Genomic DNA, 14,071 nt, shown 5'->3' on the forward strand with positions numbered 1-14,071 from the left:
CTAAATCAATTTCTAATTTGTAGCTGAAGACAAAATTTCATCTGCAATTCAACCCCTACTTATATATATATATATATATATATATATTCGATAAAGTTGGAGCAGAATGAGACTAAGGTATCCGGAGAAAATAAGATACCATGGCTTATTACAAATGCAACTATCACTGTCTAACAATAAAAAATAAAAATATTCATGTTCACAAGTACTATACCCAATTACAAGCATAGAAATGCTTGAAATACTATATTCATCTTACACTCAATACTTAAACACTAGGATATTACTATTTATGGGTTTTTTCCTCTATTCTCCAACTTGCTTTACAATCAATAAATACCCAAAGTTGCACAAGAATTCTTCCACAACTTTTTCGGCTCAAAGATTCATAAATTTCAAGCTCCCTTTCTAAGACCTGTCGAGACATCAAGAATGCAAAGAGTTGTGAGTTGAATCAGAAAGAGGGTCGAAATTATAGATCGAATATCTTCAGTAGGAAACATTAACTTTCAATACTCATGAAATTAAAGGCTAAATTGCATTTACTGCCCCGTATATTGGGGGTAGCATTTCAGGGACTGTAGTTAAGGGTGTAGCAAATAGCATCCCAAAATTAAATTTTTTTTGGCTATCGAAGGACTCCGGCAACCGGATTTTTCAAATGCACCGGAAAATGCTTACCTGTACAGAAATTAGAGTTCGAATTTGGGGCTTTTGCTGATGTGGCGGGGGGTAATAAATTATTGCTATATAAGCTGCTGACGTGGCTGTGGTGTAGATATAATTGCCAATTTTGCCATTGACGTGGAAAAGAACATAAAACAAAAAGAAAAAAAAACAAAAACAAAACAAAACGGCAAAAGACTGAAACGCGTACGTTACTTTCTCTCCCAAATCGACAGACAAAGAACCCTAATCCCCAATAATCCCCAGCCCTAATCTTTGACCTGAAGAAGACGATTAAGCCACTAAACGACGAATAGAGAGCACCAAAGGCAAGAAAATGGTGGTTATACGGAGTAAACGTCACCTAAACCTCCCACCTCCTCTATACCGTAAGTTTCCTTCTTCTTGTCTGTGGTCCCCCATTGCCCCTCTTTATCTCCCACTGCGTTTTCATTTTAATACGCATTTTGTGGTCCCTCTTTGTCTGCCACTGCGTTTTCATTTTAATTGTTCGAGGGAAAATATGTGGGGGGATGTTATGAATATTCATATTATATTTCTGTATCTTTCTGTATCAGCATGTGGGGCATGAAAAAATTAATTTTTTTTTGTTGTTTCTATTTTTAGTATGTTTAGTTGTGAAATGGTATTCATTCTTCAACTTTTATTAATGCTTTAGCCACTTGTGTGAATAAGGAGAATAGTAACTGTAAATGTAGTTGCTGCTATTTTTGGTGAGTCAGTGACTATGAATTTATTAAATCTGTAAGTAGGGATTGTTTTGTTTGTTTTTTGTTGCTATTCATCAATGAACCGTATTATATTTTTATTTGTTTTTTGCTTAGTCTGTTGGTGATGGTGATATTTCTAATTTAGTATTATTTTTTTTGTGCTTTTTAATTTACAGATCTTGACAGTAGTTCAACTACTGTCACATATTATTATGGGGGAAAATTTGGCCCATGTAATTGTACTATTCCTTATTATATTGGTGGCGAGATTGCTAAGTTTGACTATGTAGACTCAAGTCACCTATGTTTTGCAAACCTTAATTTGTTCTGTGATAAATTAGGGTTGGTTGGTGATAAGAGATACTATAAGAAAGTAAAAATTGGTTTTCAGCTCCTAACTACAGATTCGCAGTGTTTAGAGTTGGGGAGGGAGTACAGGCATGCTAGGGATGTCCCTGTATATGTTGAGATGTTTGGTGACTTCGGGGTTGGTGTTGATGTAGATGAGGATAGTGAGAGGGGTAGAAGGGAGGAGGCTGTTCATGTAGATGAGGAGGGGGGTAGAAAAGATGATGTTAATGATGAAGATGAGGATGCAGACTTGTTTGATTCTGATTATGATTTATCAACAGAGGTAGATGATGATGACATATTATTTGATGATTATGTGGATGATAAAATAACATCAGATTTAGAAGTTGATGATGAAAACAACTCTGATGGTCTAAGTGGGTCTAGTGATGATGGTGAAACATATATTATGGGTGATGAGATTGATCTAAATAAAAATAAAGTCAGTGATGATGAGCAAAGTGAATCTAGCTACCCTATTTTTAATCTTGCTGAAAAATTTGATCCAACATTTACATTGGGGATGATGTTTAGCACAAAGGGTGAGCTTAGAAATGCTATTCAGTTTCATGCAATTAAGACAAGAAGACATATAATTTGCACAAAAAAGTGACCCAAGCAGATACTATGCTAAATGTGGTGATACAAATTGTGATTAGAGGTTACATGCTCGTAAAGTAAAAGATGAATGCACTTTTCAGATTAGCGATTACAACCTAAACACAAGTGTGCCAAGACTTTCAATCTAAAAAATATAAAGTCTAGTTGGCTCTGTGATAAATATCTTGATAAATTCAAATCTGATCCCAAGAGGTCTATGAAGGGGTTTAGAGTGGATGCTATAAATGAGATTAGATGTCATATCTCCAAAGATCAAGCATATAGGCCAAAAGGAAAGCATTGAAAAAACTTGAGGGCAGTCCTGAGTACCAATACACAAGACTTTGGGATTATGCAAATGAGATTAGAAGAACCAATCCAGGTAGCACTATCATTGTGGGGACTGAAGATGTGGGAGGGGAAAACAGATTCAGTAAGTTTTATGATTGTTTTTCAGCAATGAAAATTGGTTTCAAAGAGGGGTGCAGAAAGATAATTGGTGTTGATGGGTGCCACTTAAAGGGGCCTCATGGGGGAATTCTTTTAACTGCAGTAGGGGTGGACCCAAAACAACAATCTTTATCCAATTGCATATGTTGTTATAAACACAGAATCAAGGGAAACTTGGGAGTGGTTCTTGATTTTGTTGAAAACTGATTTGGCTATTGAAAATCAGAGTGAATATGTCTTTATGTCTGACAAACAAAAAGGATTAATTCAAGCTTTTCAAGAAGTGTTACCTGCTGCACCTCATAGGTTCTGTGTAAGGCATATGCATAGTAACTTCAAAAATGCAGGTTTTAGAGGGTTGGCATTCAAGCATGGCTTATGGAGAGCTGCAAAGGCATGTACCATAGGTGAGTTTAAAGCTAGAATGAGGGATATCCAAGTGCTTGATCAAACTGCTTTTGATTGGTTTTCTGATAAACCTCCTGAACAGTGGAGTAGGTCACACTTTAGTCCAAATGTAAAGTGTGATATGTTGTTGAGCAATTGTTGTGAGACCTTCAATATGATGATATTGGATGCTAGAGAGAAGCCAATACTGACTATGTTAGAGTGAAGAAGGGAATTTTTGATGAAGAGATTGCAGGAAAATAGGGACATGGCTGAAGCAAAATGGAAAGACAGAATCTATCCAAGAATAAGAAAAATACTTGACAAACATATAGAAAAAGTTGGTGACTGTATTCCCATCAAAGCTGATAATTTTCATTATCAGATATCATGCTTTGATGGTGGTCAGTATGCAGTGGACTTGTCAAACCATACTTGCAGTTGTAGGAAGTGGAACTCAGTGGGATTCCTTGTAAGCATGCCATCTCAGCAATCTTAAATCAGAAAGATGATCCTGAGGATTACATTGATGACTATTATTCTATAATTGCTTACAAGAGGATATATGCTAGAGCAATAATGCCAATAAGTGGTAAGAATCAGTGGAATGAGACATGCTTCATACCTCCATTGCCACCAAGGTTTGGCAGAAGGAGTGGAAGACCTTCCAGTGCATGTAGAAGAGATTTAGATGAGCCTATGACAAAGAAGAAAATAGGGAAGAAAGGTAATAGGATGAAGCTGAAAAGACAACAGTCAAATGTTCTAAGTGTGGCTAGGAGAAGCATAATGCAAGGACATGCCCAAATAAAGATCTATCTCAGTGGTATGAAGAAATTACAGACTTGACAGTTGAAAAAACAGCTTTTGATGTATTGGCAGCTGATGAAGCTTTACCAACAAAGCTAAATGTAAGGAAGAGAGGGAGAATTTCAATACAGCAATCTCAAAATAAAGGGTTTGTTCCCAATTTTATGAATTTTTTTTTTTTTGCTTCAGTTTTATTTTGCTAGTTCTGATAGCTTCTTCTGATATTATTTGCAGGTGGTAGACAAAGGAAAAAATAAGGTCACAAATGAGGCTCCAATTATTTTAGCCCCAATTACTGTAAGTATTTTTATAGTTGTCTTTTTCTTAAGATTTTGTATGTTTTCTAGTTGTCTTGTCATAGTTTATTTCGATGTTTCTTAGGGAAAGGCAAAGGAAAAAAGAAGGTGACAAATGAGGCAGAAATGATGCAAGTGGACAATGAGGCAGAAATTATTCTACCCCCAATAACTGTAAGTATTACTTTACATCTTTTTGCAGCTTTCTTTCACAATTTATTTCACACTTTTCCCTTTTCATGCAGAGCCTAGTCACCTCACAATCTGCAGAAAATGAGAATGAGATCTTTACTACACTCCAAGTGCCCAATCTAGTTTCCAACTCTCCCCAGTACACTAAGGGACCTTCAATGTACACTCAACTGCAGAGTGTTGGACATCCCAGGAGTGCAACATCAAGGGTAAATATTAGAGCCCCACCTCCTATGCTTGGTAGTCAATACAGTGTCACACAGCATCCAGTCCAAGAACATTTTCCAGTTATAATGCAAGGGGGAAAGAAATTCATCACATTGTCAAACTTGCAGAGATTAAGCTCAAAAGGGCCTCCTAGAAGCAGTAGCAACAACACATAAGAAACATAGACTTGACTTGTATTTTTGGCATTTTGGATTGTTTTCTGATTTTGACTTGTTTAGCATTTTGGCATGATGTTTTGGCAGGATTTTATACTTTTTGTGAGCCCTTTAGATTGCCATTGTTTGGCAAACTAATTCAAACATCATGTTTTGAGGTGATCAAGTTAATATAATCATCTTTACTCTTTTTATGTCTTTACTGTTGTTTTTAGTATAATCTATTACTTAATGTTTATAGCTTATTCACATATTCACAGGTTATAACTTAAGACAATTTAAACATATAAACAATCAAATGCTTACTAATCCATAAAAATAAAGTTCATGATGCTTACTAATCTAAATTTTACATAGCAAAACAACACCATCACAACAAAACTCCATCTATTACATAGCAAAACACCATCAATTACATAATCCTTACACAAATTACTCCATTTATGCACGACTTCCTAGCATCCAAACACAAATAAAAAAAAAACCATGACAAGACAAGCAACTTGAAGTAAAATTTCATCTTCTTTTCCATCTTTGTCTTCTCCAATTCTAGCTGATTCATCTTCCTCACCAACCCAGGAATTACAGACCTTGCTCTTGAGCACATTGGAGGATCTTCCCACTGGAAGAATCTACACCCATTATTCTACATTTCTCACCAAAAAAAAACTTTTTTTGAGAGTATGAAAAATGGAAAAATAGAAAGAAAAAATGAACTGCTCTCTACATACCTTGTAGTCATAGCATGAATGGAATCGTCTACCTGAATTTTGGTCAGTCCAAGATGTGCGAATGTAAGCTGGCTTACCACAATAACATTGTGTCCACTTGGGCATGGAAGACATCACGCAATCTTCGCTCTGTCGGGCTCGGAGCAGGGGAAATGGTGGCGGGTTGGGCTCGGTCGTCTTCTTCAGCTTCAGGGATGGGATGGGATGGGATGGGGAGTGTTGGGGGTTAGGGATTTTTGTCTGAGAGAAGAATACTTCGGTCGATTTCAGCGGGAGAAGATTTCTTCTTTTATTTTGGGTTTTATTTTTTGTTTTCATTTTCTTATGTGCTTTTTAGCTTAGTTGGCAATAATTTATTACCCCCCGCCACATCAGCAAAAGCCCCAAATTCGAACTCTAATTTGTGTCCAGGTAAGAATTTTTGGGTGCATTTGAAAAATTCGGTTGCCGGAGTCCTTCAATAGCCAAAAAAAATTTAATTCTGGGATGCTATTTGCTACACCCTTAACTACAGTCCCTGAAATACTACCCCTCCTAATATATAGGGCAGTAAATGCAATTTAGCCTGAAATTAAATAATAGGGACAAAGATTATTTTGGTCCAATAAATTTTCCTGCGTTCAATTTTAGTCCATTATGTTTACGCATTTTCAATTAGGTCCAGTAACTTGCAGAATCGCTTAAATTAGGACCACAGATCGATTTTTGGACATTTTTACCCTTGTGCATATTTTAAAAAGAGCTGTTTTAGTCCATTTACACTAAAATTCTAATTTTTCATCCATGCTCGCCAAAATGGTATCAGAGTTTAGGTTCAATGAAGAAATATATAATTATATTATATTTTGATATTATTAATCCATTAATGGAGGAGACTCTTTGAAAGAAAATGGAATCGAATGAAAGTTCAAGTTACAATGATAACATGGAATATTTCCAAATTTTGGAAATACAGAGAAGAGAATTTCTTATGGAAATTCTTGACAAGTGTTACAGCGGTCCCAAGAGGATTGATCCAAAACTTCTCACGCCAGAAGAAGATGATGATGAATGCAATGACGTCATCAAAAAATAAATTTGGAGTCCGAAGTTGCAGTCCGCGGACAACTATAAATAAAGTGCAATGAAGCAGAAGGGATCATCAGAAAACTTCTCTTTTTAAAGCATTAGAATTCTGAGTCTTTTCAATCATTTGTAGTATTTTTTTTCAGTTTATGGGGGTTTCCCCAACGAGTAAAGTCCTCTACAATATGAGAGGCTAAATAGTTGTCTCCTCCAACGGAGGAATAATATCTATTTAATATTCTATATATTTGAGGTTGATCACTTGAGCTTGGTGTAAAAGGGGTTGAATTTATCACCTTCGACTTCTTGCTTCTCATTCTCTTCTTCTTCTAGATGTGGAAGAAAATGATACGTTTCTCCTCATTGGATGTTCCAATTCCATGAGGTGTCTTCCTCGAACTCCAAGTCTCTACTAATCACAACTTTCTTATTAATGGGATCAAAACATTTGTACTCCTTAGAATTCTCATCATAGACAAGAAACATCATCTTCTTAGTCTGGTTATCAAACTTTGTTCTTTGTTGTTCCGACACATGAACATAACAAAGAGAGCCAAAAACTCTTAAGTGCTTCACACTTGGCTTCCATCCGCTCCATGCTTCTTCAGAGTTATCTTCTCCAAACTCATTGGTGGTGATCAGTTTGAGAGATAAATGGCACATGCAACTGTTTTGGCCCAAAACTCTCATGGCATCGCCTTACTTTTGAACATTGTCCTTAACATGTTTAGAATTGTTCTATTCTTTCTTTCCACAATGCTATTTTGTTGAGGTGTTCTTGGGACAATCATAGGACGTCGTGTTCCATGTGTTTCACAAAAAACTTTAAATTCATTAGAAGTGAACTCTCCAACTCTATCGGTCCTTAGAGCTTTGATTTCAAAACCACTTTCTTTCTCAACACGGGTTTTGAACTTTTTAAATGTCTCAAACACTTTGGCTCTTGTATTTCAGAAAATAAATCCACATCTTTTTTGTAAAATCATCGATAAAGAGTATAATGAATTCTTACAGAATGATTGTGGATTGAATGGACCACATACATCCGTATGCACAAGTTCTAAAGCTTGGTTGCTCTGGAAAGTGACTCCTTGGGGAAACTCTTTCTTGCCTGCTTTTTAAGTAGACATGCCTCACACAATTAATTAATGTGGTTGATTTTGGGAACTCCTCTCACCATATTCTTTTCTCATAACATCTTAAGCCCTTCAAAGTTGAGATGCCCAAATCTCATATGTCATATCCATTAAGAATCATTGATGCAAACTTGTAGATACTTTGCTTCGGCCACCTTCACATTTAGCTTGAACATTCAGTTATTTGTCATGGCAACTTTTGAGACAAGCCTATCATCTTAATCCCGAAGTCTTAGATACTTGTCCTCCATCTTCACTTTGTGTCCACTCTCCATAAATTGATCGATGCTCAAAATGTTATTCTTTGTTTTTGGAATGTAGTAAACATTATAGAGAAGTTTGTGATCTCCATTCTTTGTGGCCAAAATCATTGTTCCTTTTCCCTTGATCTCTACTTTGGTATCATCTCCAAAGCGAACGTCACCAATTACTTTTTTGTCCATTTGCACAAACTTGCTACTATTTTCGGTCATATGGTTGCTTGTACTATTGTCAAGGTACCATGTGACATCATTTTTCATAGTACCCTCCTTTCGAGAAAGCAAGAGGGGATCACCTTCATCCTCCTTACGCTCGGCAATGTTTGTCTCTTCAGCATAAGTTTTAGACTGATATTCCCATAAATAGTGTCTGGTTTGTCCACATGCATAACATTCAACATAACTTTTATCATTTTTTCACCAAATGTTGTTTCTTCCTCGACCACGACCTCTTTTAAAATTTTCATTTGCACCGTCTTGGAGTGGATTTTTGTTCACCTTTTCCGTTGCCTCGACCTCCTCCTCTTCCTTGACCACGACCTCGGCCTCTACCACGAACTTAACTTCTTCCTCCTCTTTCCGAAGTATTTCCATTAGGATTAAAATGCAAGTCTTTCTTGCAAGACTTGCTCTACCGGCACTTGTTGAGTTTTTTTTATTCTTTTTTTATGAACTACTAACGACCCATTTAGCTCATCATAGACAAGGATTCGATGCCCTTAGCCTCTTCTATAGCTACCACCACATGATTGAATTTTGCATTGAGAAGCATAGAATTTTCTCTACTACGCTTACATCCATCAATTTCTCATCGAGCCGCTTCATTTGGTTCACCACCACTAAAACTCGAGTGAAATAATCCGAAATGGATTCATTATCCTTCATCAAAAGTGACTCAAACTCATCCCTTAGAGTTTGGAGTCATACCTTCTTTACTTTATCAACTCCTACTACGGAATTCTTTAGAATATCCCATGCATCCTTGACTTTTGACTCATCGGCGATTTTCTCGAACATTTCGTAATCCAATCCTTGATGGATGATGCTGAGGGCACTTTCATCTCCACTAGTTTTTTGCAAGGTAGCTACTTTGACTACAGAAAGAGCACCTTTTTCAGTGGGTTCATCATACTCGGTCTCAGCAATATTCCACAAGCCATGAACACCAAGAATCTCTTCTTTCTAATTGACCATTGATCATAATTGATTTTAGTAAGAGTTGGATATTGGGAGGAGATAGATGGAGTTTTAGTGGTCATTTTAACGGGCTCTAGATACCACTTTTTTGGAGGCTATGGTGGATTCAAGTGTATAATACTTTTGAATAAAGAGAAGACGAGGAAAACTTAGGATTTTTGTATTCTAAATTATTCCTTTCTATTCATTTGAATAATCATCAAATTACAAGCCCTTTTATAGGCCTAAACATCCACGATAAGCATAAAATTTCGTACACAAATAAATGCAAAAATAAAATTCTAAACATCATTTTCTATTTTGGCAGTCCATAGTAAAAAGGTCATAACTTCTATAGAAACTTTTAATGCGCTTGAAACTTGGACCATGTGAAACTAGACCATATAGCTTTAATTTCATATAAAATTCACCCAAAATGACAACCGTTTACCTACCAAAAATGCGTCTAAAAGTCAGATAAAAACTATGACTGCTGAAAATGAGAAGACAAATTTATCCTTTTAGATTTCTCAACACCAATTACATCACGTTATACAAAAAACCTTCTTTCAATGCTGGATGACCTTTCTACTGTTGGCAATATCATTGAAGACATTAAAGTTAGGTCTTTGTTTTTTTTTTTATGCTATTGTAGTTTTATTTTATAGTTTTAAAACGGAAATCATTCCGTCTCTGAATGAGAAGTAATTTTTTTTTACGAAAATTGTTCTATCTCTTATTTTCATCTCTGAAAGCTTGCTCTCTTTCAAAGACATTTCAGTACACACTAAGTTGGGAAAATTACTTGTTTCATCCCAAAGGACAGAAAAGTCTATACTTTTGATACTTTGCTTTATGCAAATTCTAAAACAGTCCCAAAATTAAAAAAAATTCAACATTTAGTCCAACAACTCAACTTTCACAAAAACAACAGTGGGCAAAATCACGTGTCCCGCACCTAGCATTATTTTATGAGAACTAAGTGGCTAAAATTTTAGTGACTCCAGTATCCTTTGGGACGAAAAATGTTAGGACAAAATTACATTTTTACATTTTTTGCCCCACATAATAGGAGGTCTACAACTTTAATCCCAAAATTTGACTTTTTTTGGACACATTCAGTCCCAATAACCACTTTTCATCGAAAAATAACAGCCTCGTACAGGGCACCTAATTTTGCCATTTTTTTTTTTTTAAGTTGGGTTGTACTTCTATATTGTATCAAAAAAATTCAATTTTGAGACTATTTTCACATAAAGCAATGGACAAAATATATTAACCCCATAATGTTGAACTAAAAATGCAATTTTCCCCACTAACGTGGAATTCCACTATGATATTAAAACTTAAATTTCTAAAATCAAACTTATATTATGGGCTTTGAAACATAATACCCAATGGGCTCACACATGATTCAAGATAAAATAATATATCAGTTATTCGGCCGGACGAGGGATGCCTAACATGACCTCAAAATAACAGTAATACTGATGCATCATACATGTTTCGGCCCTCACTTGTAAAAATAAGGGTAAATAACATTTTTGGTCTCATGATCCCACATTCAGGTTAATTTACACATTGAGTTCCATATGTGATTTTTTTTTTCAATTTGAGGACTATTGAGGAATTTTCGTCCAATTAATAACGGCAGATGCTCTCTCCGTTAGTTAATACAATCAAAATAAGGGTTAATTATATTTTTGGACCCATAAGTGGACCTCTTTCTAATTTTGATCCCACACTCATGCCAATTCGCACATTTATGTGTGGGACCAAAATTGAAAACAGGTCCACTTATTAGACAAAAAATATAATTTGCCCTTATTTTGATTATATTGACTAACGGAGAGAGCAGCTACCATTATTAATTGGACGAAAATCCCTCAATGGTCCTCAATTGAAAACAAAAACCCACATATGGGACTCAATGTGCGAATTGGCCTGAGTGTGGGATCAAAATCAAAAATAGGTCCACTTATGGGACCAAAAATGTAATTTATCCTAAAAATAATAACCAATATTTGTTATACAATCGTAATTAATTAATATTTATTATAATTTTTTATTTTTAACTATAAATATTAATCATAATAATAACTCATATTTCTTCGCCTCCAACACATAAATATAGGGGTTTATGTCTGGAAAAGTCAATTTGAAATAGAGGTTTCCGAAAAATGTATCGAGGAATGTATATACGCATGGCTGAAAATTATTGGTTTTTTTTTTTTTAAATTAGCAATATTGCATCAAACTTATGATGATTGAATTACACAATATATGTATATATTATTGATATAATAATTGAAACGTGCATACATATAAAAATAACAAATATTATAATTAAAATTATTGGCATTAAATTTTTTAGATAAATTATTATTTAATAATTCAAATAAATTAAATAATAATTAGGTCTAAATGACAGTCTACACCAAATTTGAATTTCATATAAATTAAATACAGTTCACATCACGATGGACAGATAGTCCTCAAAACCCATCAGAGATTTCGCGCTCCAAATCAAAAAGCCCTACTCATCTATACTACTAAGAAAGGTGGCACGCGGTTTTCGTGCATATAATTTTTAGCAATTTTGAAATACTCATAATTACCCTATAATTTATTTTTTTCCTTCAAAAAATATAACTGGACAGAACAATAATTTTAATATTTCTAATTATCTTACAATTGCAATTTGTTTTTTACTCAACCCACTAATCTACGTAGTTATCTCACCTTACTTCTCCATGTTCTTTTTCTTACAATTTTTTATGTTTTTAATAAACTCACAATTAAATTTTTAATTTTTTTCCTCTCACATTACTCCACTTTTTTTCTTCTCTCGGACTTCTTTCTTTCTCATCCCTCACACCATGATTGTTTCTTTTGACAATTTTTTTTCTCTTCGTCTAACCTCTTACTTTGTTTTTATATGCTTACAAAGACCGTATATAACGACGACTAATGCCTATAAAAAGGAACTTCAAGCTACATTAAATTCAAGACGCAACAATCAAGCAAAAAACTACCAAAACCTCAAAGTCTTTTGTAGGCCACGTCAAAATTCTACCGCCGCCAACATTTTTATTAGCATCAAATGTAATAAAAAAACATAGTATATATATTAGGATTTTTCTTCCAAAAATTATAAACTCATTATTTAAATTCATAAATTGATTTGTGCATATCCTTTTAGTCTTGTAACATTATTTGATGCCAATTAGTTTTATATTATTGAGAAAAAAGAGGTAGCACCTAATCAACTATAACTAGTTGTTATTTCTTCCCCTTTCTAATTTGGGCTGCTAAAGATGAATCCCAAAATCAATAGTAATAATTACATTTTTACCCCTAATCTATGATCTATTTATATAAATTATTCATATTTTTTATTTAATTATAAAAATGAACCACTCTTTGCAGTCAAAAAGTAGTAGCTTATGTAACGATATGGACGTGGTAATTGTGTGGCAGCTTAGGAAATTTGTTCTGAATTCTCTCAAGGAATCTGGCCATACAGAAGACAAAAACCAAGTATCCGGAATTCTTGAGCAGAAGGTGAGCGCTTTTGATTTGCATTCTTTATTTGTCAGAGAAAAGAAGTCAGTAAAGGTTCTTATGCCTCCGAAATACACAAGCGACTCTCTAATTGTTTAATCCCCTTGACTATTATCTCGTGAAATGTTTTGCAGATAAACTCAAGTTCTAAATTTATTGTTGATGGAAAATATGTTCGCCTAAGCCACGAGCAGCTAAGAAGGAAAATAACTAGTATTATTTTCCTACGCACAACTGGAACTTGCTGAAACGCATTATGCTGTTGTGCCACTTGGACTAGGGAATTTTGGTTTTAGATTTTTATCTTCAGCACCAGTGAGCCGCTCTGCGTTCTAATTGGATCGTGAACAGTACACAGTTTTTATCTTTGTTGAGAAATTGGATATACGGAAATGGTTTGTACTGCTCACTGTCATAATTATGTTAATGAACAAGATTTTTTATTGCAAAATATACTTGATGTCCTGGAATCGTGGATCTGTTTTATGTTATTTTCTCAGCAGCAGAATCCTTTTTAAAGTAGAAAATGGCAAAAATGGGAGTTGGTTAATAGACCTGAAACCTCAAATGTCAAGAAGGGCCAAACAAGGAGCAGATATTGGGAGTAGTTTTATTCAGGAAACACTACCTTGGATGACTGCAGGATGGCTTAAATTCTCAATTCAAAAGCATTTACGTGCGATGCATCTTTTTCAACACTTGAGGCTAATTATTCTTAGAAGTTGCAATTAACTCTTGTTGATGCCGTTTCGCTTCTTTAACCAATAATTTTTCGCGTACATTGTATGAGAACATACAAGTCAATGAAATTTTGTTCTCAATGTATGAAATTTTTTATGTTATAGGACTAAAATTATAATTTTCTTTTTGTTTCTGGCTTTCATTACGTTATTCCTTAATGAGGTTGATGATTGAAAATGAGTCCACAAAATAAAAGTTTGGAGACATCATTTGTCTTCAGAATGGGTGATGAACTGATTAGCTTTTGGAGCAAACTGTCTTCTTACATTCCAAGTTTTGGCGTGTTTTATCTCAAAATTTCCTCAGCGGACAAGTATTTTCAGTTAATTATTTTTCTAAAGCTATCTCTTGCATTTGCACCGTTTGTTCTTGACGATGTAATATACAAACTTAGATATTGCTGCAAGAGACAGAGAAAATCCGACAAAGAGACGAAGATGTTGCTTTTCGAATTATGCTGCTTCAAACTATTGGTCTCTTAGCATGTATCAATCAACATCACAAACGGTAGGAGTAAACGGTGGAGCGTCCA

At 34.8% G+C, this 14,071-nt stretch overlaps 1 protein-coding gene across 1 annotated transcript; it reads right to left on the reverse strand.

Annotated features, from left to right (window-relative positions):
- Positions 1–8,016: 8,016 nt before the first annotated feature.
- On the reverse strand, positions 8,017–10,010 carry LOC148788153 (uncharacterized). The gene is made up of 4 exons (XM_088880372.1): positions 9,954–10,010; positions 8,986–9,240; positions 8,854–8,937; positions 8,017–8,406 (listed from the first exon to the last, which is right to left on the reverse strand). Exons 1-4 carry the CDS (start codon positions 10,008–10,010, stop codon positions 8,017–8,019), a joined length of 786 nt encoding a protein of 261 aa, XP_088736498.1.
- Between the last annotated feature and the right edge of the window lie 4,061 nt (positions 10,011–14,071).

The sequence above is a fragment of the Sesamum indicum genome, linkage group LG5, assembly GCF_026168435.1.
Source record: "Sesamum indicum cultivar Baizhima isolate 11 linkage group LG5, ASM2616843v1, whole genome shotgun sequence".
NCBI classification, from domain to species: Eukaryota; Viridiplantae; Streptophyta; class Magnoliopsida; order Lamiales; family Pedaliaceae; genus Sesamum; species Sesamum indicum.

Excerpts from the sequence above, each read along its gene's own strand:
- LOC148788153 (XM_088880372.1), bottom strand. The coding sequence starts at position 10,010 with ATGTCTTTGAAAGAGAGCAAGCTTTCAGAGATGAAAATAAGAGATAGA. Across the intron at positions 8,938-8,985 it reads GAGTTGATAAAGTAAAGAAG|GATAATGAATCCATTTCGGA; the intron begins GTATGACTCCAA and ends CTTTTGATGAAG. Across the intron at positions 8,407-8,853 it reads TCGATGAGAAATTGATGGAT|TCTAAAACTTATGCTGAAGA; the intron begins GTAAGCGTAGTA and ends TGGGAATATCAG.